Source organism: Cnephaeus nilssonii, assembly GCF_951640355.1.
Source record: "Cnephaeus nilssonii genome assembly, chromosome: 7".
In the NCBI taxonomy this organism is placed as follows: Eukaryota; Metazoa; Chordata; class Mammalia; order Chiroptera; family Vespertilionidae; genus Cnephaeus; species Cnephaeus nilssonii.
Window position 1 is genome coordinate 89022654 of NC_137078.1, and position 24877 is coordinate 89047530.

At 55.9% G+C, this 24877-nt stretch overlaps 1 protein-coding gene across 2 annotated transcripts in view; it reads left to right on the forward strand.

Annotated features, from left to right (window-relative positions):
* The window catches only part of MYOM3 (myomesin 3), a 56828-nt gene that overhangs the window by 17238 nt on the left and 14713 nt on the right, over positions 1–24877 (forward strand). For both annotated transcript variants that reach the window (XM_079776707.1, XM_079776706.1), the window contains exons 8-25: positions 1517–1561; positions 2000–2140; positions 3457–3618; positions 4236–4377; positions 5520–5719; positions 6399–6452; positions 6832–6959; positions 9532–9715; positions 12136–12310; positions 15024–15145; positions 15464–15651; positions 15905–16031; positions 17069–17247; positions 19759–19873; positions 20665–20821; positions 21772–21881; positions 23494–23538; positions 24154–24290. In XM_079776707.1, coding sequence (XP_079632833.1) covers positions 1517–1561; positions 2000–2140; positions 3457–3618; positions 4236–4377; positions 5520–5719; positions 6399–6452; positions 6832–6959; positions 9532–9715; positions 12136–12310; positions 15024–15145; positions 15464–15651; positions 15905–16031; positions 17069–17247; positions 19759–19873; positions 20665–20821; positions 21772–21881; positions 23494–23538; positions 24154–24290 — 2411 coding nt within the window. The remainder of the gene's footprint in view (positions 1–1516; positions 1562–1999; positions 2141–3456; positions 3619–4235; positions 4378–5519; positions 5720–6398; positions 6453–6831; positions 6960–9531; positions 9716–12135; positions 12311–15023; positions 15146–15463; positions 15652–15904; positions 16032–17068; positions 17248–19758; positions 19874–20664; positions 20822–21771; positions 21882–23493; positions 23539–24153; positions 24291–24877) is intronic.

The following is a 24877-nucleotide window of genomic DNA, read 5'->3' on the forward strand; positions in this document are numbered from 1 at the left end:
GCCCCCACAGGCCAGGCCGGCCCGCAGCAAACGCAGGAGGAGCAGACGAGGACCTGGGTCTGCCGTCAGACTCCAGGAAGGGCGCAGCACAGGGGTATTGGGCCTGGGATCAGGGGACCGGGGCAGCCATGGGGATGCTTGCTTCCCTGGGTTCTCTGGAGCAAGTGAGAGTCCCTGCCCTCGGCCTGCACAACCTATACCGCCGTCTCCGAAGAGCGCTTGTCCTGTCGGGCTGGGCTTGGTCCAGGTCCAGCTCAGGGCCGCTGAGGGTGACCTGGCCCCACCTGCCCTGCTGAGGGGTCCTCGGGAGCAAAGGCCAAACCCTACCAACTCCCTCCTGATTGCCACTGCCCCATTTGGCTGTGCCCAGAAGCAAGCTCAAGGTCAGGCTTCAGGGCCCTGCCCCCTCGGCCCGCCCATCCTTCCCCTCACTTCCTCCAGATCCCGCTCCCCTCTCCATCAAGGCCAGCAACTTCGGATCCACCAGGCTTCTTCCTGGCCCCCAGACTCCAGCCAGGTTCTTCCTAAGACCACCCGCTGCCTGCCACCCCCACCCCTCCCCTGCCCTCACCTCCGTAGCATCTGTGGGGGTCCTGGTGGAAGGCCTTGGGCTGGGAGGCAGGAGCTCTGGGTTCTGATCCTGAGTGCTTCCACGGACCCTGTGTGACCTCGGGGAGCAGGTCCTGGACCTCTTTCCAGGGACCAATGCCACATGACAGCTTCCGACTGGTTGGGCGGTTATACCTCAGTTTGCTCCTCTGTATGAGAGGATTAAAAGGGCACCAACCCGCAGGCCTATGGTGGAGTTAAACAAGCTAACATGCGGCACATGGTGCTTACTATGTGAACAGAAGCGTTCTTGCTATTCTCTGGTGGTCTGTGCCGATATCCCTTTGGATTTCACCCTTAAGCCCCCTGATGGCTCCCTTAGCACTGCCCCTCCCCTAACCCCCCACCCCAAAACCCTGGCTCTACCTCTATGAAGACTATGTGATCCTGGCAGTGAGTCGGGCAAGGGAAGGAAGCCAATTATTTATTTATTAAAGTATTTTTATTGATTTCAGAGAGGAAGGGAGAGGGAGAGAGAAATAGAAACATCAATGATGAGAGAGAATCATTGACGGGTGCCTCCTGCACACCCCCTACTGGGGATGGAGCCTGCAACCCGGGCATGTGCCCTGACCTGGAATTGAACCGTTACCTCCTGGTTCATAAGTGGAGGCTCAACCACTGAGCCACGCCAGCTGCCAGAAAACCCTTTATTGAGCGCCTCTGGCTGAGGGCTTTGTTCATGTGAATTCACTTGTTTGGAACCCCACCACCACCAGGTAGGAATCGCAGTCCCCATTTCACCGAGGTAGAGACGGAGGCACGGGGGGGTGAAGGAACTTTCCCAGAGCCCAAGGGGAGCCACCTCTATTGAGCAGGACTCAAACCCACACCAAGGGACATGCCGCCCAATCTAGCAGGAACGGTGGTCTGAACCGCCTCAGACTCCGCGTGCTCTGGTTTTCAGCTTACCTGGGGAAGGATGCCGGCTTCGACTCGGAGATCTTCAAAAGTAAGGAGGCTGGGGAGGGCCGAGCCTTCGGGGGGAGGGGGGAGGGGGCTTCTCATCAGGCCGCCCACGGCCCCCCTTTAGAATACAGCCGTCCATTGCCCACTAAGGGATGTCCCCATGGGTTCGCCTCTGGGCTGTGAACATTTGCAGACTGGTTTCTGGGGGTCCCAAGGCAGCTGCTGAGTTGCCCAGTGGCCAAAACTGAGTGAAAAGGGCAAAGGCAAAAAGACAAATGGACGTGACCTTTGGGTCGCTGCTCTTTCGGCTCATCTGGTCCCACCTAGATCATCTCTCCCCACCCCAGGACCAGGCCCCCCTCTTGCTAAAAGCACCTCAAGAACTGTGACTAGAGAGTGGGGACACCCCAGGAGGGGCCTTGCTCCCACCTAAGCCCCAGGCCTCAGGAGACCTCTGTCCTCAATGTCCGGCCCCACCCAGGACTGACGTTCGGCCCCAACGTGGACTTCACTTCGGTGCTGACACCGGTCTTCGCCCGCGAGAAGGAACCCTTCTCCCTGACCTGCTCGTTTTCAGAAGATGTGTTAGACGCGGAGCAGAACATTCAGTGGTTCCGAGACGGTAGGACCCCAGTCCCAGGCCCCAGCCTTCGGAGGCAGACGTGAAGGAGGGACTGGAGCCCTGGCTGCGTGGCCAACCCTGGTCCCCGAGCACCAGTGTGGCAGGGCAGGGGGAGGCACAGGCGTTCGGGGGGCTCTCGGCCTGGGAGGCGGGGGGAAGCCACTGCCCGCTGAGAGCCCGCCGTGGTCAGGCCCTGGCTCAGCCCTAAGAGTGAGCGATGGCATCCACAGCAGCGGGAACAGAGGCCAGGCCAGGGGGCAGGAGGGCACGAGGGCTTCAGGGCAGGTTGTGACAGGCGTGCAGGGCTTTTCAGAGTCAGGGTGTGGGTGCTGGTGAATAAACACCACCCGTGAGCTGGGAGCCCCGGGTGGCACAGGCAAGGCTGCAGGAGGCTGGTCAGATACGGCAGGGAGGTGCCCAGCCAGGGAGGAGGACGGCTGGACCTCCCCCCGCCTGTGACCAGGCCCGCAGCCAAAGGACAAGGGGTACAGCCGCCTCCCAGCACCGCAGCTCTGAGCCTCTGAGCCGGGGAGGCTGCACCTGCCGGGACAGGAGGGGCGGAGGAGGGGAGAGGCATGGGGAGCCCCAAGGAACAGCTGCAATAACAAGTGTAGATGTTTTCCCAGCCTGTGGGTCTTCCAGAATAGAGGTGCCGACAGGAGGGAGGGGCCTTTCAGTGGGACAAAGAGCAGGACAGCCCAACAACGTGGCCCTGAGTCCCAGAGTCCCAGAGCCCCTTCCTCAGTCCCCATTCCTCTCCCTAAGGTCCCATTCTCCTCGATGACCCCTATCCCCCCCCCAATGAGCCCTCTACCCTCCTCACTGACACCCCAGCTCTCTCAATGAGCCCCACCCCTTTTCTGAACCCCCCTCAACAAACCCTCACTCCATTCAGTTCGCTATCCCCCCTCACTGAGCTCCCACACCTTCCTAGAGCCCCCAGCCCCTTCAACGAGTCCCCGGTCCCCTCACAGAGCCCCTGACCCTCACACAGGCCCACCTCTTGTGTTCCCTTTCTCGCAGAACCTCCAACTGCTCACTGAGCCACCAACCCAGCCAGATCCCTAAATCCTCATTCCCCTGGTTGAGGTCCCAAACCCCTTCCCTGGGCCCTGCCCCACCCCAAGCCTTCTGGAGAGCTCAGTGGCCACCTTGGCAAAGCCCTGGAGGTCCCCTCCCCCTCCCTGACTCCCCAACTGAGCCTCAGGCTATAGCCGCACCAGCCCCACCTCTGCCTGGACCCCCAGGGTGTCTGCAGGTTCCCAGGTGAGGCCAGGATGCCCCATGAGCTCACACGGGACCCCTCTCCTCATCAGGAAAGCGGATGAGGTCCTCAGGACGCCGGCAGACCCTCTATGCAGACCGCCAGGCGTCCCTGAAGGTGTCCTGCGCCTACAAGGAGGACGAGGGGCTCTACACAGTCCAGGTGCCTTCGCCCCTGGGCCCCCGGGAGCAGAGCACCTATGTGTTTGTGAGAGGTGAGGTGGGGGCGGGGCAGAGGGGCCGCTGAGGCCCAGAGACCGGGGCTCTGTCTTGGATAGATTTGCTGCGGGACCTTGGGCAAGTCCCCTTCTCCTTGGGGCCTCCGTTTCCCTGCTGAAAATGGGGTGTTGGGTTAGAGTCTCTCCAAGGCTCTCTGTGGCCTCCTATGACCTTCCAAAGAACACAATCTGACGGTCTCAGATTTGGTGGAAGCTGGGGAGGGGAGGGCTGAGCGGGGGCTGGTGTGACTCTAATCCCTGGTTCATTTCTGCCTCCGAGCTTGGCCACTTCCCTGGCGGGGTGACCCTAGGCAAGTCACTTTTCCTCTACAAAATGGGGCGTTGCTCTGAGGCTCAGAGATTAATGATGCCCATTGTCCACGTGCGAGGTGTAGAGTGGCCCCTAGTAGTAGTCCCCCCACCCCGATGCTGTGGTTTGAGAGGAGGATGCTATTATTTGGGTCCTGGTCTTCAAGATCAAAGCGGAGCCCCTGGATGGGGAATGGAAGAGGATGTTGGGCGGGCATGGGAGGGAGCCGCTGCCCGGTGGACATGGACTGGAAGAGCCTCCCCATCTCCTCTCTCCCCACCCCTCTCACCCCCTCGGGTTTCAGATGCTGCAGCAGAGAACATGGGGGCCCCGGGCTCCCCACTGAATGTCCTATGCCTGGATGTGAACAGAGACTGCCTCATCCTGACCTGGACCCCACCCAGTGACACTCGGGGCAGCCCCATCACCAGCTACTCCATTGAGCAGTGAGTCAGCCGCTTGAGTGGCAGAGTCCCTGGGGGGGAGGGGAGCCCTCTGCCTGGCTGTGAGGACAAGAATGGGGCCACAGGAGAGGGAGCCCCGTGCCTCGTCTCCAAACAGGGCAGAAGGTCGACTGTGCTGCGCACTTTAGGGGCAATAAAAGGGTGTTCAGTGAAACTCCACCCTGGAGGCAGCCGCTGGCCTCTGGACTGTTTACAGCAGGGGCTGGAGGGAGCGGGGGGGGGGGGGGGGGGGGAGAGGGAGGCCGGAGGGGGGGGAACACTAAGTGCCTGAAACCCGACACATGTGCCCTGTTGACTACTTCCCCCCCTGAGTGACAGAGACAGAGTGGCTGTGACCCCAGAGGGAGGGGCACACCAGGCAGGGGAGGCCGGGGAGGCCCGGGACACCCGCCTCCTTACGCTGCCAGCTCTGAGGCCCAAGCCTGATGCCGCACGCAGGCCTGTCACTGACGGGCTCGAGGACCTGTACCTGGGGCTTCGCGCCTTACCACTGCGTCCTTCCAACACCCCATCTAAGGGGCAGGGGCTCCTTGGTGCCCCGTTCTACAGATGGGGAAACAGATACATGGGGCGATGACGTTGCCCGAAGTCACATTGCTCATTAGCGTGGAGTCAGGAGCTGGACCCACATGTGACCACTGCCCCATCCCACCCGTAATGGTGCTGTGAAACGACCTGAGGGCAATGGTACCCTCTCTGAGGGTCCATCTGGAACGCACGCCGACTTCCGGCACAGACAGCCCTCGGGTGAAATCCTAATCCACCCTCACGCGCTGAGGACCTTGGGCAAGTCACCTCCCTCTCTGAGCTGGGCTTCCCTGGTTGTAGAGTGACGTCATCACACCTAACTCCGGGGCTGCTGGGATTCAATGAGCTGATGGGTGTGGAGGGCACAGCACCGCTGTAGGCCCCTGGGGCAGTTCCGTGAAGGCATGGAAGCTCCATCCCGGGGGGTGGAGGGTGACCCCAGCCTCCTGGGGGCCCGCGGTCGGAGCCAGGCTTTTGAATGGAGAGCAGGGCTTTAATCCGCAGGCAGCCCAGGACAGGGAGATGGCCCTGGTAGAGGCGCAAGCAGGGTAGGTGTGCGTCACAGGCAGGGGCTGCAGCTGGCGTCTCTCCCACAGGTGCCAGGGCGAGTCTGGGCAATGGGTGCCCTGCCATGAGGCCCCCGGCGAGACCTGTCGGTGCCCAATCCAAGGTCTCGTCCAAGGCCAGAGCTATCGGTTCCGGGTGAGAGCCGTCAACAAGGCGGGCAGCAGCCTCCCCTCCAAGGCCTCAGAACCGGTTGTCCTGGGTGACCCCGATGAAGCCCAGAGGAAGACAGGTGGGTGCAGGGCCCTGAGGGACGGACTCGCCCAGGAGACAGGTGGCACAGCCCATTCCAGACCCTATTCCAAGGGCGAGACCCAGCCCAGCCCTCAGGATCTCTGATCTGATGGAGGAGACACGGCCTCAGGCGCCTCTAGTCTGTGGGGAGAAGCACAGTGCCGGCCTTAGGAGCCCGGGCCTGCGGGGAGGGCACAGGCAGTCCGATGGAGAAGCGCAAACCCGTCCACAGGAGATGCTAAGCCGAGGGCGGACCACAGCACCTCTTCAGATGCTCTCGATCTGAAGGAGGAAAACAGCCCTGCTCGGAGCCCCTGGGGAAGGGAGGGGCACAGCCCCCCAGCCCTGAGGAGCCCACCTGACTTAGCTTTGCCTCCCAGCTCCACTGTGCCCAGGTCTCTGGCCCAGGCACATCACTCCTCCTCTCTGTCCTCGCCTGTCCCAAGAGGACACAGCATCCCTCACGCTGAGAGCAGCAGTTCTCCACTTTGGACGCCGGGAATACTGGGACCCGGAGGGGACCTGCCTGAGGTCACACAATGAAAGGCCACGGCCAGGAACAGGGGGAGGAATCAGCACCCCCGAGCAGGGCAGGTCCCGCCCAGACCCTCCTGACCCAGCCCCCACGTCCCCTGCGCCCCTACTTCTCCCCCAACTTGCTCCATTCTCCGTCCTAGAGATCCCCTTCGATCTGGGGAACAAGATCGTGATCAGCACAGATGACTTGGAAGGTACGTGGGAACCTCCTGACCCTTTGCCTCAAGACTCCAGCCCCCTTCATGGTTCTGGAAACTGGTCCACAAACCAGCAGAGAGACGGAAGCTGTCCCTGGAGGGTGGGGGATGTGAGGGAGCGTTCTAGTCGGAGGAGCCAGAGTTCTCAGGTGAGAGTGGCCCGTCTTGCTGTGCCCCTCGTGGGCGGGGTGGAAAGTCCGAGGCAGGACATGGGGCAGCCCGCCGTCTGGCCCCAGCTCTGCCGGCCTTGCCGGGTGGCCTGGAGCATGCTCCTGCCCCTCTCTGGGCCCCAGTTTCCTCCTCTATGAAATGAGGGGCTGAGGTTGGGGGTCTCTAAGGGCCCACTCATCTCTGCCCTGGATGCCTCTGATTCTAGACTTCGTGACCATCCCCTCGCCTCCAACCAATGTCCATGCCAGCGAGATCCGCGAGGCCTACGCGGTCCTGGGCTGGGAGGAGCCGAGACCCCGGGGCAGAGCTCCGCTGACGTACTCCCTGGAGAAGGTAGGAGACCCCAAGGCCTGAGACAGAGACTTGCTGTGGGACCAGGTTGTGGGGATTCAGGGAAGTGCCGAGAGCCCTGGGCAAGGCCATGTCCCTGGGGAGGCCTTAGAGCAGGGGAGAGCGTTCCCTGAGGCGGCCCTTCCCAGAAGCAGGGGGGCTAAACGGCCTTTTGAGGTTTCCTCCAGCCCTAAAGGCCGTTCCTGATGGCAGTGCGTGAGGCTGTTCACAGAAACTCACAAAATTAAGAGACACAGACAACAATACAACAGTAAGATCCCCGCCTCCAAGGCTGGCATCGGGCCACGCATCGGGCCACACAACGCCTCTTGGCCAGAGCCATGATGGGAGGGAAGCCAGGCGGGTCCGCGCCAGCCAGGGTCATGGCCGGCGGCACTCGCAGGGCACGGGGCGGGGGTGTACGAGGAGGCCGTTCTCACCGGGGACAGGGTGGGAGCAGGTGTCTGGGAGGGGGCAGCGATGGGGAGTGGATGTCACAGTGGAGAAGGACAGTGTGGCGACAGATCACTCCAATCTGACGTGGGCTGTGTGAGCCAGTTTCCTAACTTCCTCCGGCGTAGACTGGACATCCTCCCCCGTGGGGGTGAAATATGACGCAGCACTCAGCCAAGGCCAGCAGCCATGGGCCTGTAAACACCTCCCGAGGAGATGCTCTAGACCCTGGCGCATAGTAGGTGGACAGCACAGGATTAGTGGATCAATGAGTAGAAAGGTTCCAGGTCTCTGCCTCTGGTTGCCCAAATGGGCCTCTCTTCACACACTCACGGGTGACCTATTTCTCCGACATAGGAAAGCCATTCCAAGAACTGAGGACTTGTTTTGCGAGGCTGTGGAGTCTAATGGTTAGACCCTGGAGTCAGACTGCCTGGGTTCAAATCTTATCTCTGCTACTTACTAGTTGTGTGACCTTGGGGAGGTTATGTAGTCTCTCTGTGCCTCAGTTTCTTCTCTTATATAATAGAGATAATAATTGTACACACTTTATAGGGTCAATATGAGGATCCAATTAATTAAAGCTGTAAGACTTAGAACAGAATCCGGCGCACAGTGTTCAGAAACGTTCACTGGTTTTCGGGCGATTTCTTGCCTCGCTGGGCTCTAGGCCGCCAGCAGCTGGGTGGGCCTTGGGGTGGGGGTGGTGGGGGAGCACAGGGAAGGCAGGGTCAGTGGGTCCCCTGGTGCTTCCCAGTTTGAAGTCTCACACCCAGACTCAGCGGAGTGGCCTCTGGGTGCCTCGCTAGCCTGCATCACCCTCAGCTCTTCACCCTCTATCTGCCCAGAGACGCAGAACTTACGGCTGCATTTGGGGCCCCTGGCGCTGTGGAGAGTGAGCAGGTTTGGGGGCCCCCACACCTGAGCTTAAATACCAGATACACAAGCTGTGAGATGCATGACTATCTGCCCAGTTACCAGAACTCCCTGAACCTGTGTTTCCCCATCGGTGGGGAAATGAACACCTGCCATCCATGTATTCATTCATTTATCCCACAGACATAGATGGAGCACCTCCCGTGTGCCGGTACTGTCACTGGCCCCAGGTGCAGGCAAAAATCCCTGCCCCCGGAACAACATTCAAGTAGGGAGTGGAGACCCATGATAAACAAGATACACGAGTAACATATTTAGCACGTTAGCTAGTGGTAGTCCTGAGGGGGAAGACATAAAGCAGGGAGGGGAGGGTGCTGACGTAGGTGGACGGGCTGGGGAGGCCTCCCCAAGACAGTGAGTTCTGAATAAAGGCCTAAAGGGAATGAGGAGCCAGCCAAGAGATTTCAGAGGGAAGAACATTTTGGGGGGGTGGGGAGGGGAGGGGAGACCAGCAAGTGCAAAGGCCCAGAGGCAGGGGTTGTGCCTGGCACCGTCAAGGAGCAGCAGGGGGCACAGAGCCGTGGTGCGTGGACCAAGGGAGCATGAAATGCGGCCAGACAGGTGACAAGGGCCAGACCCAGAGACGCCTTCGCTCTAAGGCAGATGTGGGGCTCGGGAGGGTTCTGAGCAGGTCAGCACACCACCTGGCCCGTGTTGTAAAAGAAGCCCTCAGACCATCACTTGGAGAGAAAAAGACTGAAGGGAAGTAAAGGTAGGAACAGGCAGGCCAGTTAGGAGGCCACTGAAATAACTCAGATGAGAGACAATGGTGGCTTGCACCAAGGTTGTGGCAGGGGACGTGCGGGTGGTAAGTCACAGTTGGGTTCTGGATACATTTTGAAGGTAGAGCCAACTGCATTGGGGGGCGGAGCATATTTGGGGTGTGCGGGACAGAGGGCAGGAGTCCTGTCCTGCTCCAAAGGTTTGGGCCTGAGCAAAACCTAACTAATGCGGGCAGCTTCGGTTTGGGGAACGCTCCAGGGTCGAGTTCTGGACATGTTGAAGGTGAGATGCTCAGTGGGCATCCAGGGAGAGATGGCGAGGAGGCGGGTGGATCCAGAGCTCAGGCGTTCAGGGGCAGCCTTGGCCGGGATAGACATTAATGAGAGCACGTGTGGGAAGTGGGCAGCCACGAGCCAGTTCAGGCAACTGCTTCACCAGCGTGAGTTTCTCTCCTTTGTCACAGTCGGTCATCGGTAGTGGCACCTGGGAGGCCATCCGCACAGAAACTCCTGTGAAATCCCGGAGATTCGCCCTATTGGATCTGGAGAAAGGGAAGTCGTACGTCTTCAGGGTGCGAGCGATGAACCAGCACGGCATAAGCGACCCCTCGGAGCCCAGCGAGCCCATCGCCTTGCGGGGAAAGCCAGGTGCCTGTGTGGTGCAGAGGATGGGTGGGGACGGGGCAGGCCGGGCCGGGCGGTGGGCTGTCAGCATCCAGGGCTGTGAGCCCCCAGGCCGCAAGGGCAGGGCCATCCCCATTTCCCTGCCCCTGACTGCGTCTCTACCTCCACGGAGCTGAAAAGCAGCATGCCCCCAGCCTGTGGAGTGTCAGGACATCAGAAATGACATTTCTCTGGGCAGAGGTCTCACGGAAGAACAGGCTTTTCTTTCCAAACCACAATTCACAGTTTGCAGAACGCAGCGGGGTCCAGCATAGGTGCTGAGTGTGACCAAGTGGTCCCTTAGTTCTAAGAGTCTCCAACCAGCACCCACTCCTGCCTCCTGAGCAGGCCTCCTGCCCCCTCCCTGGTGGGGGCTCAGCTGTCCCACCCGAGCCCTGGCTCACCGGCTAGGAGAGCGCTCATCTTCAGCACGGCGTGGGCCTGGGCACGTCATCTCTGCAGACCCGGTGTCCTCACTGCCGAATGAATGTGCACGTTCACAATAAGTGTGAATGAGTTGGTGGGACAGTGGGGTTTTTCTTTCATTCTGGTCCAGCGAAGGTTTAGGCCTGATTTGGGGCCTGCCCGGTGAGTGGCTTGTGACTGGGTGTGGGCTGTCTCTGGACCACTAGCCGGAGAGCAAGGTACCAGCACAGTTCAAAAAAGGAAGGGAGAGGAAAAGATGGGGGAGGAGGGGAGGAAAAAGAAAAGCTATTGACTTGTATTCTAGAAGTGAAATTATGTTAAAATGGGAAAATACCCCCCAAAAAGCAAAAGAGTGAGAGAGGAAGGAAGCAAGGATGGAAGGGAAGGAGGAATAAACTGAGAAATTGATAAACAGAAGGAAAAGAGTGCCCCCCTCTCCCCCATGATCCCACTGCCCAGGGGAACCCACTGTGAGCATCTGGATGCCTGGGTTTCTGGCCTTCTGACCACACACATAACAATGCATCTTTTTCAACGTCTGATCAAACCATAGGAGAGCTTTAGAGCTTTGCATTCTGCTTTTAAAAGTAAATGTTATGTTGCAAACATTTCCTCGGGTCATGAAATCCTCCTTGAAGTCCTGATTTTAATTTCAGTCTGAGGACTACTCCATACCATGGAACCCTCGGCTCAAGTTCTTGCCTTTGGGTAGAATCAGGTCTCCTGTGCACGTGGGGTCCCTGAGTGGCCTCATTCCAGCCTCTCCCCTCCATCCAGCCTTCATCCGCTGCCACACGGTCTTCAACCTGAGAGGCTGGAGTTGTTGACAGGTCCTTCCTGTGCCCAGGACCTCAAGTCTCTCTCTCAGTACATTCCCTGTGCCGAGTGCAGAGCCTGGCTCCGAGCAGGCACTTGGTAGATACTGGATTTATGTTGGATGGATGCTGAGTTCAGTCTTTTCCTGTTTACTTTGTGGCACCACCAGAACACAAGGGAAAGTGGGGAGAATGGAAGATGAGCTCTAGAACTCAGGGGAGAGCGCAGGGCTGGAGTTAAAGTCTGGGGAGTCACCTGCAGAGAGGTGAGGGTTGAAAGCATGGGAATAGATGGACCCTTAAGATGAGAAGAGAGAAGAAAAATACAGCAAGTCAAGGAACAGAAGTTGGAGGAGTCCCACATTTGGGGACAAAAAAGATGGGGAGCCCCAAAAGATATATAAGGAGTTTGAGAAGGAGAAAGAAAGGGAAGCTCCTGCACCAGCCATATATTCACTCATCCATTCACCTATTCATTCATCCATCCATTTGTCTATTTATCCATCCATCCATCCACCCATCCATCCATCCATCCATCTATCCATCCATCTTTTCATCCATCCACCTTTCCATGTGTTCATCTGTTCATCTATCCATCTATCTATTCATCCATCCATCCATCTATCCATCCATCCATGTGTCCATTTATTCATCCATCCACATGTCCATTCATTCATCCATCCATTTATTCATCCATCTTTCCATCCCTCCACCATTCCATTTGTTCATCTGTTCATCTATCCATCTATCTATCCATCCATCCATCCATCCATCCATCTATCTGTCCATTTAATAAATCACGGCAGTCCCCACTTGAAGGAGCATAGTCTCAGGGAGCCAGGAAAGTCAATAGAGAAATTTCAAGGAAAGAAAATCAAGTTTTCTAGCAATTGAAGATAAACACTGAGGAAAACTGCAGATTTGGTGACTTCTAAGCAAGGAAGATTGTAAGGATTAATGACTGGAGCTCTAGTGAGGAAGTGGAGATGTTTGGAGGTAAGAGGGGAGAGGGCTTTTGGAATACAAGAGTCTGGGGCACACCTCTGGGACAAGGAAAGAGCTGCCCAAAGCCCCGGGGCACATTGGAACCCACACCCCACCACGCCCATCGTGTTAGTACCATGTAACTCAGCATCCTTACTCAGTCCATGTTTCTGTCTTTAGCGACCCTCCCTCCTCCAGCTCAAGTTCAAGCTTTCCGAGACACGCAGACCTCTGTCTCCCTGACCTGGGATCCCGTGAAAGAAGGCTCAGAGCTCCTGGGTTATTACATCTACTCCCGGGAGGCAGGATCATCCGAGTGGCAAACCGTTAACAACAAACCCATCCAGGGCGACAAGTGAGTTTGCCACACCCCTTCCTGCACCAGGGCACCCTCCATGGAGGCCCCGTAAGAACAATGAAGCCCACCATTTCACAGCACGGCACTGGATGCCGGGCACTGCTCTAAGCTCTTTTCAGATATTAGGTCATTTAGTCCTAACTGCAATCCTATAACCTTAGGACTGTTATTGTTATGATCCCTGGACACGTGAAGAAACTGGGGCACAGGAGGGTCAAGTGACTTCCCAGAATTCCCTCATCTAGTAAATGCAGGAACTAGGACTTGACCCAGATGGCCTCTACTTCAGCAAACACTTGCGGAAGGCTTCCTGTTTGCGATAGAGGTGACTCGTTAGGTCTCATCCTTCCAGGAGCTTAGAGATGCAGAGAGCAGAGGGGGCAGGGCAGCCAGTGGCCCCAGGACCAGGGCGGCCTGGGTTCAGACCCCATCCCTCACTTGCCTGGTCAGGGGCTCGTCCTCTCTGAGCCTCAGCTCAGACTCCGGTCCCCCTGCCTTTCCAGCTCCCACTCCCCTCCGAGGCCCCGCCTCTCTCGGAGGCCCTGGTCCTGCAGGCTCCGTGAGCCTTGAGGCTTCTGGGCTCATGACTTCTCTCAGGTTGAGGTTCTGTGGGGCACGGGGCTCAGGTGGTGAACTGGGCAGGCCCTGAGCACCCCTGGCTGTGCTCCTCTCACCTGGGCCCCAAACCCCGAGATCATCTTATCCAGAAAAAGCGACAGGAGCTTGACCCTCTGGTCTTCGGCGCCTCACAGTCCGCTGCGGGGCTCGCTCATAACTAGTTACTGCTGACGTTTCCAACTTGGAGGAAAATTGGGTGTTTGACAAATTAGCTCAGAGTCCGAGTTATTCCTAGAATAACACCTCTCCCCCCACTTGCATTGAGTGTGCTTTCCTGAGGAGGGGCAGGGGCTGAAGGGGAGTCACGTAAAGGGTGTGACGTGCCTGGGGAATGTGTCGCACATGGGAGGGTGGCATGCTCCTCTGGTATGTCCAGGAGCTCGTCACACATGAGCATGTCATAGGTTACATGTCTCATGGCTGGAAAGAGGCTGGACCCTGCTGCCCAGGAGAGCTGCCTGGGTGGCGGCATAAGGGACGCTCAGTGGGGTTGTGGTGGTCAGTTCGGTGCCATATTGCTGGGCCCCACAGAGCCTGGCTCATAGGAGATGCTCAAAAATGTCTGAATGAATGAGTGGACATGACGGTGCTGTGCTGGGACTCAGCTGGGTTCCCTTGGCACACCTCTTTCCTTCTGGGGGGACCTTTCCAACCTATAAAATGAAGAAACTGGACAGTTTGATCCATCAGGTCCCCCCCAACTTTCAACTTCATCCTCACCTTCAAAACAGGGGTAAGTAACAGAGGGCGTTAGGACAAGTGCCTTGAGTTTACACAGAGTCCACGGAAACGGGGTGCATTATTGTCACTGTCGTCATTCATTGTCAACAGGGGCTAGCCCCCAGCAGGGTCACCCCAGCCTCACCTGCTCAGGGGCTGCCTGCGCATCATCCCTGCAGTGTTTCATTCCCTCTTAAAGGCATACTGCCTGTTAGACGTGGGTGTCCCTGAGCAGGGAGCTTGATGCTGTAGCGACCATCAACCTTGATTTAAATCCTTGGGGCTCCTCGAGGTCAAACTCCCTGTAGAACAAGATTTGCTGCAGGAAAATGTTGACAAATGGAAAGAGAGAAGGAGGTCCACAGTTTGGGTTTTATCAAGAAGGGACAGCATGTGAAGGTCATTTTTCTCCAACCCAGGGTGAACCTGTATGTTTCTGGACAACAGTGTTGTTTGGAAGTCTTTAAAGGGACTCCATGTTTTAGGATCACAGCATCCGTGCAGATAATAAAAGCCACCGTGTTGCAAGGACAAGGTCCAAAGTCCCAGAGAGGTAGCAGGGAGCGCAGTTCAGCGGTTCGCTACCTGGGCCTCCAAGAGTACCTTCCCGGCGCATTCACGTTTTAGCGATGCGCTCTAGGAGCGTCACGACATTTTTTTTTTCTAGTTTTATTGAGAAACAATTGACATGCGTCACTGTAGAATGTGTACAACATGATGGTTTCAGTTACAGACGCTGTGAAATGATTACCATGATAGGTTTAGTTAGCTTCCGTTATCTCATATAGATACAATAACAAGAAAAGAACAGAAATTCCCCCTGTGATGGGAGCTCTCTTAACAACTTTCCCGTGTATCAACCAGGAGAGTTAACGACAGTTACCATGCTGGACATTACTTCCCTAGTACTTATTGATCTTATAACTGGGAATTTGTACCTTTTTTAAAAAAAGAGAATTTTATTTATTTCAGAGAGGAAGGGAGAGAGAGAGAAACATCAATGATGAGAGAGAATCATTGATCGGCCGCCTCCTGCCTGCCCCACACTGAAGATCGAGCCTGCAACCGGGCATGTGCCCTGACCGGGAATCAAACCGTGACTTCCAGGTTCATAAGTTGATGCTCAACCACTGAGCCACACTGGTTGAGCTGGAAGTTCATACCTTTTGACCACCTTCCTCCAACCTTTAAAATCTTAAGGACTTCACCCTCCAGGTGTGTGCATCCCTTTGGGGGCAAGGGCAGTAGCTCTAGGTAAGACCCTGGCATCCTGCCACGCTGGCTACCACTCATCCCACAGGGTTGTTCTGGAAAGTTCTGGGATGTCTGCGAGCTGGTGGCCATCCCTGAGTGCTGCACATTTCTCTCCCAGGTTCACGGTTCCTGGGCTAAAGACGGGGAGAGAATATGAATTTTGCGTCAGATCAGTCAGCGAGGCCGGGGTAGGTGAGAGTTCAGCGGCCACCGAACCCATCAGGGTCAAGCAGGCTCTGGGTAAGTCCTCGGGCAGCTCTGGGCTGGCAGAGAGCAGGGCCTTCCACACCACATCGTGGAGGGTCCATCCCAGAGCCCAGTGGGGACAAGCCCCCTGAGGGGAGCGGGGGTGTCCCCTCCCAGACCACCCTTTCCTTTGGGAAGAGAGTACCCGTGGCCTGAGTCCATGCAGTGACGCTTGACCAGGTGCCCTCCCAGGGGCAAAGTCAAGGTCACTAGCGGGCACCTCTGGCTAAGTTCGTACCCCTAGAGCAGGGTGGGCGCCCACTGGGGAGGCTTGCTGACTGCCCCTGGCCTCACCTGCCTGCCTCCCCATAGCGACGCCGTCTGCCCCCTATGACTTCATCCTCCTGAACTGCGGGAAAAATGACATGGTCATTGGGTGGAAACCCCCCAAGCGTCGTGGAGGCTGCAAGATCCTGGGCTACTTCCTGGACCAGCACGACTCAGAGGAGCTGGACTGGCACCCGGTCAACCAGCAGCCTGTCCCGACCCAGGTCTGCAAGGTGAGGCTGGAACGGGGCCGCCGCCTGGTGCCCCGGCTTGTGCGGGGGAGTCACCGTTGGAGGTCCTGAGGCTGAGCGGGGCCTCGGGTTCCCTGGCCTCCTCGGTGCAGCTAACTTTCCCGTGCAGACCCACGTGGCCAATCTCGTTAAAGCCCCAAGGACTCCCTGCTCTGCACCTCTCCCCACGCTCCTGCTGCTCCTCTGCTCCCCCCTCCCCAGCCTCGGCTTTCAGTCTGTGTTTCCGCTCTTCAAGGTCAGCAACCTTCGTGAAGGCCACTTCTATGAATTCCGTGCCCGGGCCGCAAACTTGGCAGGCGTCGGCGAGCTGTCGGCGCCCAGCAGCTTGTTTGAGTGCAAAGAGTGGACGATGCCCCAGCCAGGTGAGAGGGCACCCCTCCTCCCCAAAGCTAACCAATGTGATGCCCATTGTCGAGCTCTCTGTGCATCCATGTTCGCTCTGTGGGTTCCAGACACCAGACCCCTGGCCCTTCCACCAATGCACCCTGTGATCTCTGACACAAACAGTCTTACCCCTGCCTTGCAGGACCCCTGACCTTGACCGTTAACTGGCCCTGTACCCCCGCACACACTAACCTCTAGCTCAGCACATCCGCTGGCCTCTGATTCTCGCCACAGACCAGTCTCAAAGGCCCTCTGCTAGGGTGACTGACTCGTCCCAGTTTGCCCAGTTTGGTTTTACCCCTGAAAGTCCTAGACAAACCAGGAGGGCTGGTCACCTGCACACCACTCCCCAGCCCTGTTAGTTTCCTCACAGAGGAGCCCCTCACCTCCCCCCAGGAAGGGAGGATCACGACCCTCCACCATTCTGTGCAGCTCAGTTCTGTTTTCCACACAAAACCTTTACCTGAAGGGCAGGTCATTACTATGTGTGATGCTTTAGTCAGCAATAATGATAAACAGCTAATAGTTACTGGGTATTTACTGTGTACTTACACTTTCCATAAATTATGTCATTAATGCTCACAACAGCACTATATTATAAGGACTATTATTATCCCCATTTTACAGATGAGAAAACAGGAACATCGAGGCTAAGTAACTTGCCTAGAGTCTCCACAGCCTGAAAGGGTAGAGCTGGGCCGTGAGCCCTGCTGATCTGACTCCGGAGGCCACACCCATGGCCCCTCCACTAAACACTGAAACTGCAAAGACATTAGGAGGATTCATGCTGCCTGGCACGGGGATGGGAGGCTTCAGCCCTACATCAGGCCCAGAACAAGCTTTGTCATGAAGCCAAGGCCAGCCAGGTCCCCACTATGCCCAGAACAGGGCTTCCAGGCCTGGACGTGACTGACAGATTGACAAACTTGCTCCGTACCTGGCTATCTGGCTGGCCATTTGGCTGTCTGGCTGGTTGCCTGGCTGCCCAACTTCTTCTCTACCCCATCTCCCACAGGTCCCCCGTATGACGTGCGAGCATTCGAGGTGCGGGCCACCTCCCTGATGCTGCAGTGGGAGCCCCCGCTATACACGGGGGCCGGGCCGGTCACAGGCTACCTCATCAGCTTCCAGGAGGAAGGCTCTGAGCAGTGGAAGCCACTCACCCCAGACCCCATCTCTGGCACCCACCTGAGGGTGAGTCCCTGCCCCTCCATCCTCTGGGCCACCTGAGCCTTCCCTGCCACTGGACAAGGCAGGACGATAAAGCATCAGAGCTGGAAGGACCCTCAGGGAGTACTGTCCTCACTTAATGGCAGCAGAGGACCAGAGACGGGGAGTGGCTTACCCAGGGTCACACAGGAATTGGTACTGGTTGGCTGGCTGGCAGACTTAACCTGCTCCACTCTGAGCAGATTCCTCCCTAAAAATGCACTTATAATCGGTAAGGTGTATCAGCATTTGGATATGCTCATCCTTGGAACCAGGAATTCTGCTTCAATGATAGAAGTGTTGAGAAATAATTAAGCAACTGTGCAAAGATCTAAGGATGACGATGCTCATTGTTGCATAGTTTATAAAGGCAAAGGTTGGAAACAACTTAACTGTCCATCAAGGGGTTTGCTTAAACAAATCAGAGTGTATCTTTAAGTGGATCATATGCAGGGAGCATGAAGACTAGGTGGTTCAAGGAGTGGCAATAGGATAAAGAATGAGGTAGACATACATGTACATATTGACGTGAAAATATAGCCATCATATGTGGCTAAGAAAAAAAAAGCAGAATACAGAGTAGGACATACATTAAGTACCACATGTATATCATAGTACACATATTACATATTAACAAACACATATGCAGATATATGTTTTTTAATTTGAATGAGGAACAAAAACTCTTCGGGTAAACAAGACTCTGGCAGAATCACTGGCTGTATTCACCGGTGGTGGTTGTAGGAGAGAGGAAAGCACACAATCCCCAGCATCACAGACACCTCACAGCTGTTTTACAGGCAGGAAACCCGGGTGTCCATGGAAGCATGCTTCACGGACACACGTGACCGACGTAGACAATCAATGAGAACCCCAGACTCCAGGCCACCTGGGTCACGGCCTCCAGCTCTGAAGCAGGGGGTCTCACAGGCCTCCCCTGTTTAAGGCAGAGTTCCGGGATGTGGATTAGTTTTTTTCTGCCGTCTAGGGAAAGAGGGACATTTTCTCCAACTCACTTTCCTGAAGGTGTCTTTCACCAGCAGGCAGGAGGGTGGGGATTTCAAGTCCACGCATGAGCATTCGGTGCGTTAGCACCAGCAGAAAACACAGGCTGAAGGAGCCAACACAGTGTGGAAAGAACAAGACACTGAAAAAACAATACGGCGCATGTCATGTTTCTACACGAATGATGTGCATTTAAAGTCTAAATGGATTATTTCAAAACTGTTAATTCTGGTTGTCTCTGGGGATGGGACCGCTGGGGGAGTTTTAATCCTTCGTTTTATATTCTCAATTGCTTTAATAGTTTCCCTAACAAGTGTGTTTCTTTTATAACCAGAAAAACACTTTCATTTGAAAAAAATAACATTAAGGCCTCCTAAGACAGAATCGGGGGGACAAGCCCGGCCTGGGGAAGGCTCTGAGACTCTGCAGTCGCCGCCTCCACGGGGCCAGCTCCCTGCGTAGAGTCGGCCAGTGCTGGGCAGCTGGCCCGAGAGAGCCACTCGAAATGGATGGTCTCTCTGTCCCCCCTTCACCCCCCACATAGGTTGGCCCAGGACAGGGTGGGCCGGCCTCAGTGATCGGCACCATTTCTACATGTGGCATTCACTCACCCAGTCATTCACCAAATACTTCTTGACACCTACTTAGTGCCAGATCTGGAAGCAGGTCCTACATGGAGCCATCCTTGAGTGACAGGCAATTACAATACCGTGTATTGTACAACGGAGGGGTGTCTGGGGGATTCTGGGAGCTACCCGAGCTGGGAGGTCAAGGATGAGCTGGGAAAGGGGGTGGGGGTGGGGAGCTCCAGGCAGAGGGCTCGGCAGAGGCAAAGTCAGGGAGGCATGAAAGGACGTGACCAACGTGGGGACCCTGAGGGGTCCTGGAATGAAGGGGGCACAGAGAGGAGGAAGAGGACAGGGGCCAAGGTCACGTTAGGAGGAGTCTAGATACTAAACCTCAAAATTTGAACTTGACCCTGAAGGCCACTGACAGATCTAAGCATAATCCGACTGGCATCCTGGGGAGACTGGCGGAGGAAAGATAGGCCAGGGAGGTGGGTCTGGGCCGAGATGCCATTGGGGACGCTGTTGGACAGACCCAGGTGAGGAGAAACGCAGCTGCAGTGGAGACGCGCCGGGGAAATGAAATGGGGACTTGGTGATCGCATGTTAGGTCTTAAGAAAAAGATGTTGAAGGCTTCTCCCTGGGGCAATAAATGGAGGAGAGACGGGGTGCAGGAAGTTAAGCTGCGAGCCAATGGGGTTTCAGGTGCCACAGGCATGGAGATCATCCCAGTGGGGAACCTACTAAAAGCTGGAAGTCAGGACGATGCGCTCCTAGCCGTCCCCACCCCCAGGGCAGCCTGTGCCTTCCCGGGGTTCCACAGATGCGCGGTTCCCAGCACCCTGGTGGCCGGGGTTTGGGGAAGGGTGGTCTTTGCTGTCCTCGGTGCTCACTCTCGCCTCCCTCCCCCACTCCCACCCCCAGATTTCTGACTTGCAGCCGGGGAAGAGGTACGTGTTCCAGGTGCAGGCTGTGAATTCAGCGGGTCCGGGGCAGCCGTCCATGCCCACCGACCCCGTGCTCCTGGAGGACAGGCCAGGTGGGGGCAGGCGGAGGGCGCCAGCACCACGCTGGGCTGGGCCATCGAGGAGGGGCTCAGAGGGGGTCGGGAGGAGCATGTGGAATTGCAGGACAGGACCTCTGTCCATCCCTCCCACCCCACCCCATCTCCCGCACTCCACACTTCTTCCAGCGTTCCTTCCTTCCTGCTGTTTCTCCCTCCATTCCCCACTCCGTTCATTTCTATGGAACCCCAAGTTAGGAACACATCTTCTATTGGAAGGGCTCCCCCGTTCTTTCACATGCCACGTTCATAAACTCACACAACACTTCACGGAGATTTGAAATGACGCCCGACTCCAGTCCCAAGTATTATTTCAGATGCCACACGGGGCTTTGCCCGTCCTGCAGTCACAGCTGCCGAGGTCCCCTCCCACGCTGTGCTAGGTTCTCCCCTGCCCTGGCCCTCCCAACCAGCCACCAAAGGGACCAGTTTAGAACGGAAGCCATTGTAGCTCCGAGAGGTGAAATGAGCGGGTCACACAGCTAGAGCATGACCGAGTCACTCCGCTCTCCTGACTCTAAGGCATATCTCTTTCCATTCTTTTAATTATTCATTCAGATGGTGGGGTGAGGGTCACTTTAACGGGGTGGTCGGGGGGGCCTCTCTGGGGAGGTGACATTTGCAAGGCCTCGGAGGCCACAGCAGGAGTCTGGGGTTGTTGTTTTATTCAAGTGCAATAGGCAGACGTTGGAGGGTTTAGGAGGGGAGGGGCATGACCTGGTGTATTGTTTGTAAACATGGCACCCTCTGTTGGACCCTGCCCTCAGATGCCCCGGAGATCAAGGTCGGTGTGGACGAAGAAGGCTTCATCTACTTGGCTTTCGAAGCCCCCGGGGCCCCCGACTCCTCAGAGTTTCAGTGGTCCAAGGACTACAAGGGCCCGCCGGAGCCCCAAAGGGTCAAGATCGAGGAGGAAGCTAACAAGTGAGTGAGGGGAGGGGTGGCACAGCTAGTCCATGGGCCCCACGCGTTGTCAGATGAGTCAGCAGAAGCTCGTGGCTGAGCCCACCCAGCAGGACCCACGGATAATGAATGAATGGGCCTGAGAAGGGATGCTTGTCTCTCACTGAGGATGCTGACTGCCACCTTAGGGAGAAGTGGAGGAGCAGGGCATTTAAGGGGCTGAACTGACAGCGTTCATTTGGACTGTTTTTCTGTGAGCAACTGCACAGGACTCCCTTCCTAGCCTGGCAGCCAGTGACTTGTTCTTGGAGCATCTCTGGGCTCAGTCTCATCTCATTTGTAAAAAAGAGGGGTTGGGCCCTAGTCGATTTGGCTCAGTAGATGGAGCATCAGCCTGCGGACTGAAGGGTCCTAGGTTCAATTCCGGTCAAGGGCACATGCCTGAGTTGTGGGCTCAATCCCCAGTAGGGGGCATGCAGGAGGCAGCCGATCAATGATTCTCTCTCATCATTGATGTTTCTATCTCTCTCTCCCCCTCTCCCTTCCTCTCTGAAATATAAATAAATATTTTTTTAAAAAAATAAGTAAGTAAACAAATAAATAAAAAGAGGGGTTGGGAACAGATGACCAAAAGGGTCCCTGTCAAATGCCTCCACCCCAGCAGCTCATGGCCTCAGCCCTGTCCAGCAGGAGGTAATGCTGGTAACTTGAGCCTTATAGGGGAAGTTGGGCCGTGCAGTAAGACCCTGTGCCAGCCAGCCCACTAACGGGAGCCACTGAAGGTGCCAGGCCCGAGCTGCCCTGGGCAGAGGACCCCGAGGAGGTGTGAGGAGGCAGCCACCCCTGCTCCCCAGCCTGGCCGGGGTCTGCAGTTGGGCTGCAAGGCTCCAAAGCTGACCGAGGCTCTCCAGCTCCCAGGCCTCTAGGGCACAAGGCCCCGCTCGGAGCACCTGCTCTCCTCTCTCTGCCAGGTCCAAGGTCATCCTGAGAGACCCTGGCCTCGAGGACTTGGGCACCTACTCGGTGGTGGTCACCGATGCTGATGAAGACATCTCAGCGAGCCACACGCTGACTGAGGCAGGTAAGTCCCTGCTCCCCTGCCACCTGCCCAGAGAGTCAGGCCCAGACCAAGCCCCCCAGAGGCCGGCAAAAAGCAACAAAAATTCATAAAGCAGCAATTTCCAGAGAAGTGGGTCCTCACTCACCCAGTCAGTCAGCCAGTCAATTAATAAACATCTTGTGAGCACCTTCCATACGCCAGGTACTGTCCTAGGATTACATCCGTGAACTCAACGGGCAAAAATCCCTGCCTGGTGGAGTTCGCATTCTTCTTGTCTCTCTTTCCTTTTTCTCATTTGGATAAAAACAAAGGCACCAGGATATTTCCCTTCCTTCTATAGCCTAAAAAAACAAACAAAAACATTTCGTCAGAGAAATGAGAATAGCAATAGGGAGCAGTGGGGACTATGACAAACCAGAGAATAGAAAGGTCATCCATGTTGGATGATTTACACAGAATTGAGCCCTCGCTGGTTTGGCTCAGTGGAGAGAGTGTCGGCCTGCAGACTGAAGGTTCCCCAGTTCAATTCTGGTCAAGGGCACATGCCCAAGTTGCAGGCTCAATCCCCAGTAAGTGGTGTGCAGGAGGCAGCTGATCAATGATTCTCTCTCATCATTGGTGTTTCTATCTCTCTACCTCTTCCTTCCTCTCTGAAATCAATAAAAATATAAATGAATGAATGAATAAAAACAGAACTGAAATCAGTGCTAATGACAGATAAGACTCATTCTCTTCTGTCTCCATAGCAACTGAGGGACAGCCCTGTTGATGGCACAGGAGGTCCTTTGATTTTGTTAAGCAGAAGCCAGACAGACCCAATTACAATCCCACAGTTTTCTGGCTGTTTGACCTTGAGCAAGTCACGTCACCTCTCGGGGCCTCAACTGAAACAGTGTTATCAGAAACACTTAGATGATTCTATGCAAACTAAAGCCATCAACAAAAGGGATGGGCTTTTCCTTATGTTTTGTTCTGACTGTATTCTTGCTGTGAGTGCAGACTCATCATGCTGAAGACTCTGGGGCTTACAAGGGGAAAGGAGAATGAGCTCGGCCCCTGCCCAGTCATCATGCAACACATGTTTATTGGGTACCTACTGTGTGCCAGACACGCGTAGACTCAGAGCTCAGCTTTGCAGGAGAGAAACCCTAACATAAAGAGGCAGTTGGCAAATGAGACAGCACTCGGCAGAGCTGCCCTGGAGACTTCTAGACTGAAGTGCTGTATTGGGGGGCCAGACAGACCTCAGAGACCAGGGCGGCATATCACAGGGGGTTAAGAACAGGGCTCAGAACCCAGTGGGCCTGGAGCGGTCAGAGGTGGACAATAATGCTCACCCCACAGCAGTGTGTGAGGACCAGTGAGATAATGCAGCACCCGGCACATAGTAGGCACTTCTCAAGAGAGGTGGCATTTGATCTCAAGGTGACCTGCAGCAGCCCTCTGCATCCCCTTCCGTGCCCCGGGGCTAAGGCCCACAGGCTCATCTTCAACGCCTGGGTTGCAAGTGACCCCAGGTTGAAGGGTGTCTCTCAGGACCTTCACCCAGCATGGGCCCTAGGATGGCTGCCATGGACCCACTGGTCCCAGTATTTCATTCTCTTTGATTTCTTCCTTGCTCTTCCCTTCCCAGAGCTGGACAAGCTGAAGAAGTTGAGCCATGAGATCAGAAACCCAGGTAAGCAATCCTCAGGCGCCTCCTGGGGTGTTCGGAGCAGAGTTGAATCAGCAAAAGCAAAAAACTAGCTGCGAGGGTGGGAGGGGGGAGACAGGGGAGGGCTTGGAGGGGAAGCAGAGGGTGGGGCATCATGGGGCTGGAGGGCAGAGACCGGGGGTGTCAGCAGTCTGTGAATGGAAAAGGGGAGGCAGGTGAAAGGGAGTGCAAGGAGGCAGAGGGGATGTTTCTTCTCAGGTGGGTTTTGGATCATGGAGACCTCTGCTCCCCTCCGCTGGCTAGTAGCGGGCTGGGGCATAAACTTGGGTGCACATTGGAATCACCCCAGGAGCTTTTCACAATCCCAATGCCCAGGCCACGCCCCAGACAAATCAGAGCCTGGACACTGGTGCTTTTGAAAGTCCTTGGGGTCCGCCAGGGTGAGAGGCACAGCCTCCGAGGTAACACTTCCTTAAAATGAGCTCACTCTAGAGTGGGCATGCGTAAAACCTTCCTCAGACACCCCACCTCAGTGCATCTCCTTCAGACATGCTCAGGGTGGGGCTGTTTCGCCGAGTAGGGAGGGGAAGAGGGGGCCCAGGCCCCCCCACTCCTCCCTGCCTTCTGCCTGCCTCGCAGTGATCAAGCTGATCTCGGGCTGGAACATTGACATCCTCGAGCGAGGAGAGGTGCGGCTTTGGCTGGAAGTAGAAAAGTTATCTCCGGCCGCTGAGCTGCATCTCATCTTCAACGAGAAGGAGATCTTCAGCTCACCGGTAACTGGAACTCAGATTCCTTCCTAAGGGAGGACCCCAGCCCAGCTCCTAGATTCCCCCGGCAGTGGTTCCCCACAAGTCGGCAGCGCCCCCTAGCGGACATATCAGAAACGGCCACAGTGATGGGGTGGGTATGGGGAAAGCTGGTTTTCAGTACCTGGGGGGCAGATGGCAGGGAAGGTAGATGCCCGCCGATGCGAATCGTACAAAGAATTCCCCACACCCCCTACAACATTTGAATGTCCCACCAGACATTCTTCAGATGAAAAACCCACATTCATACTGATAATTATCCAAGCCTAGACCCTAACTCTGGGATATACAGAGAATTTTCGCACAGTTTTAACATACACTGAATAGAGTTTTTATTCAAGTAGACATCTCACATATGCTCTTTCATCCATTTTCCTGTTCTTGGACAGAATAATTTTTTATCTTTTTGCTTTTCTTAAATTCAAACGAATTCATTATAAATCAGTGCAGCAGGAGAGTGTACCTGATATTACTTTTATTTCCTGATATTACTTTTATTCCTTCTTCCTATTACACTTGTAGTATTCCATTGCTTTTTATAGTTGACACACGAG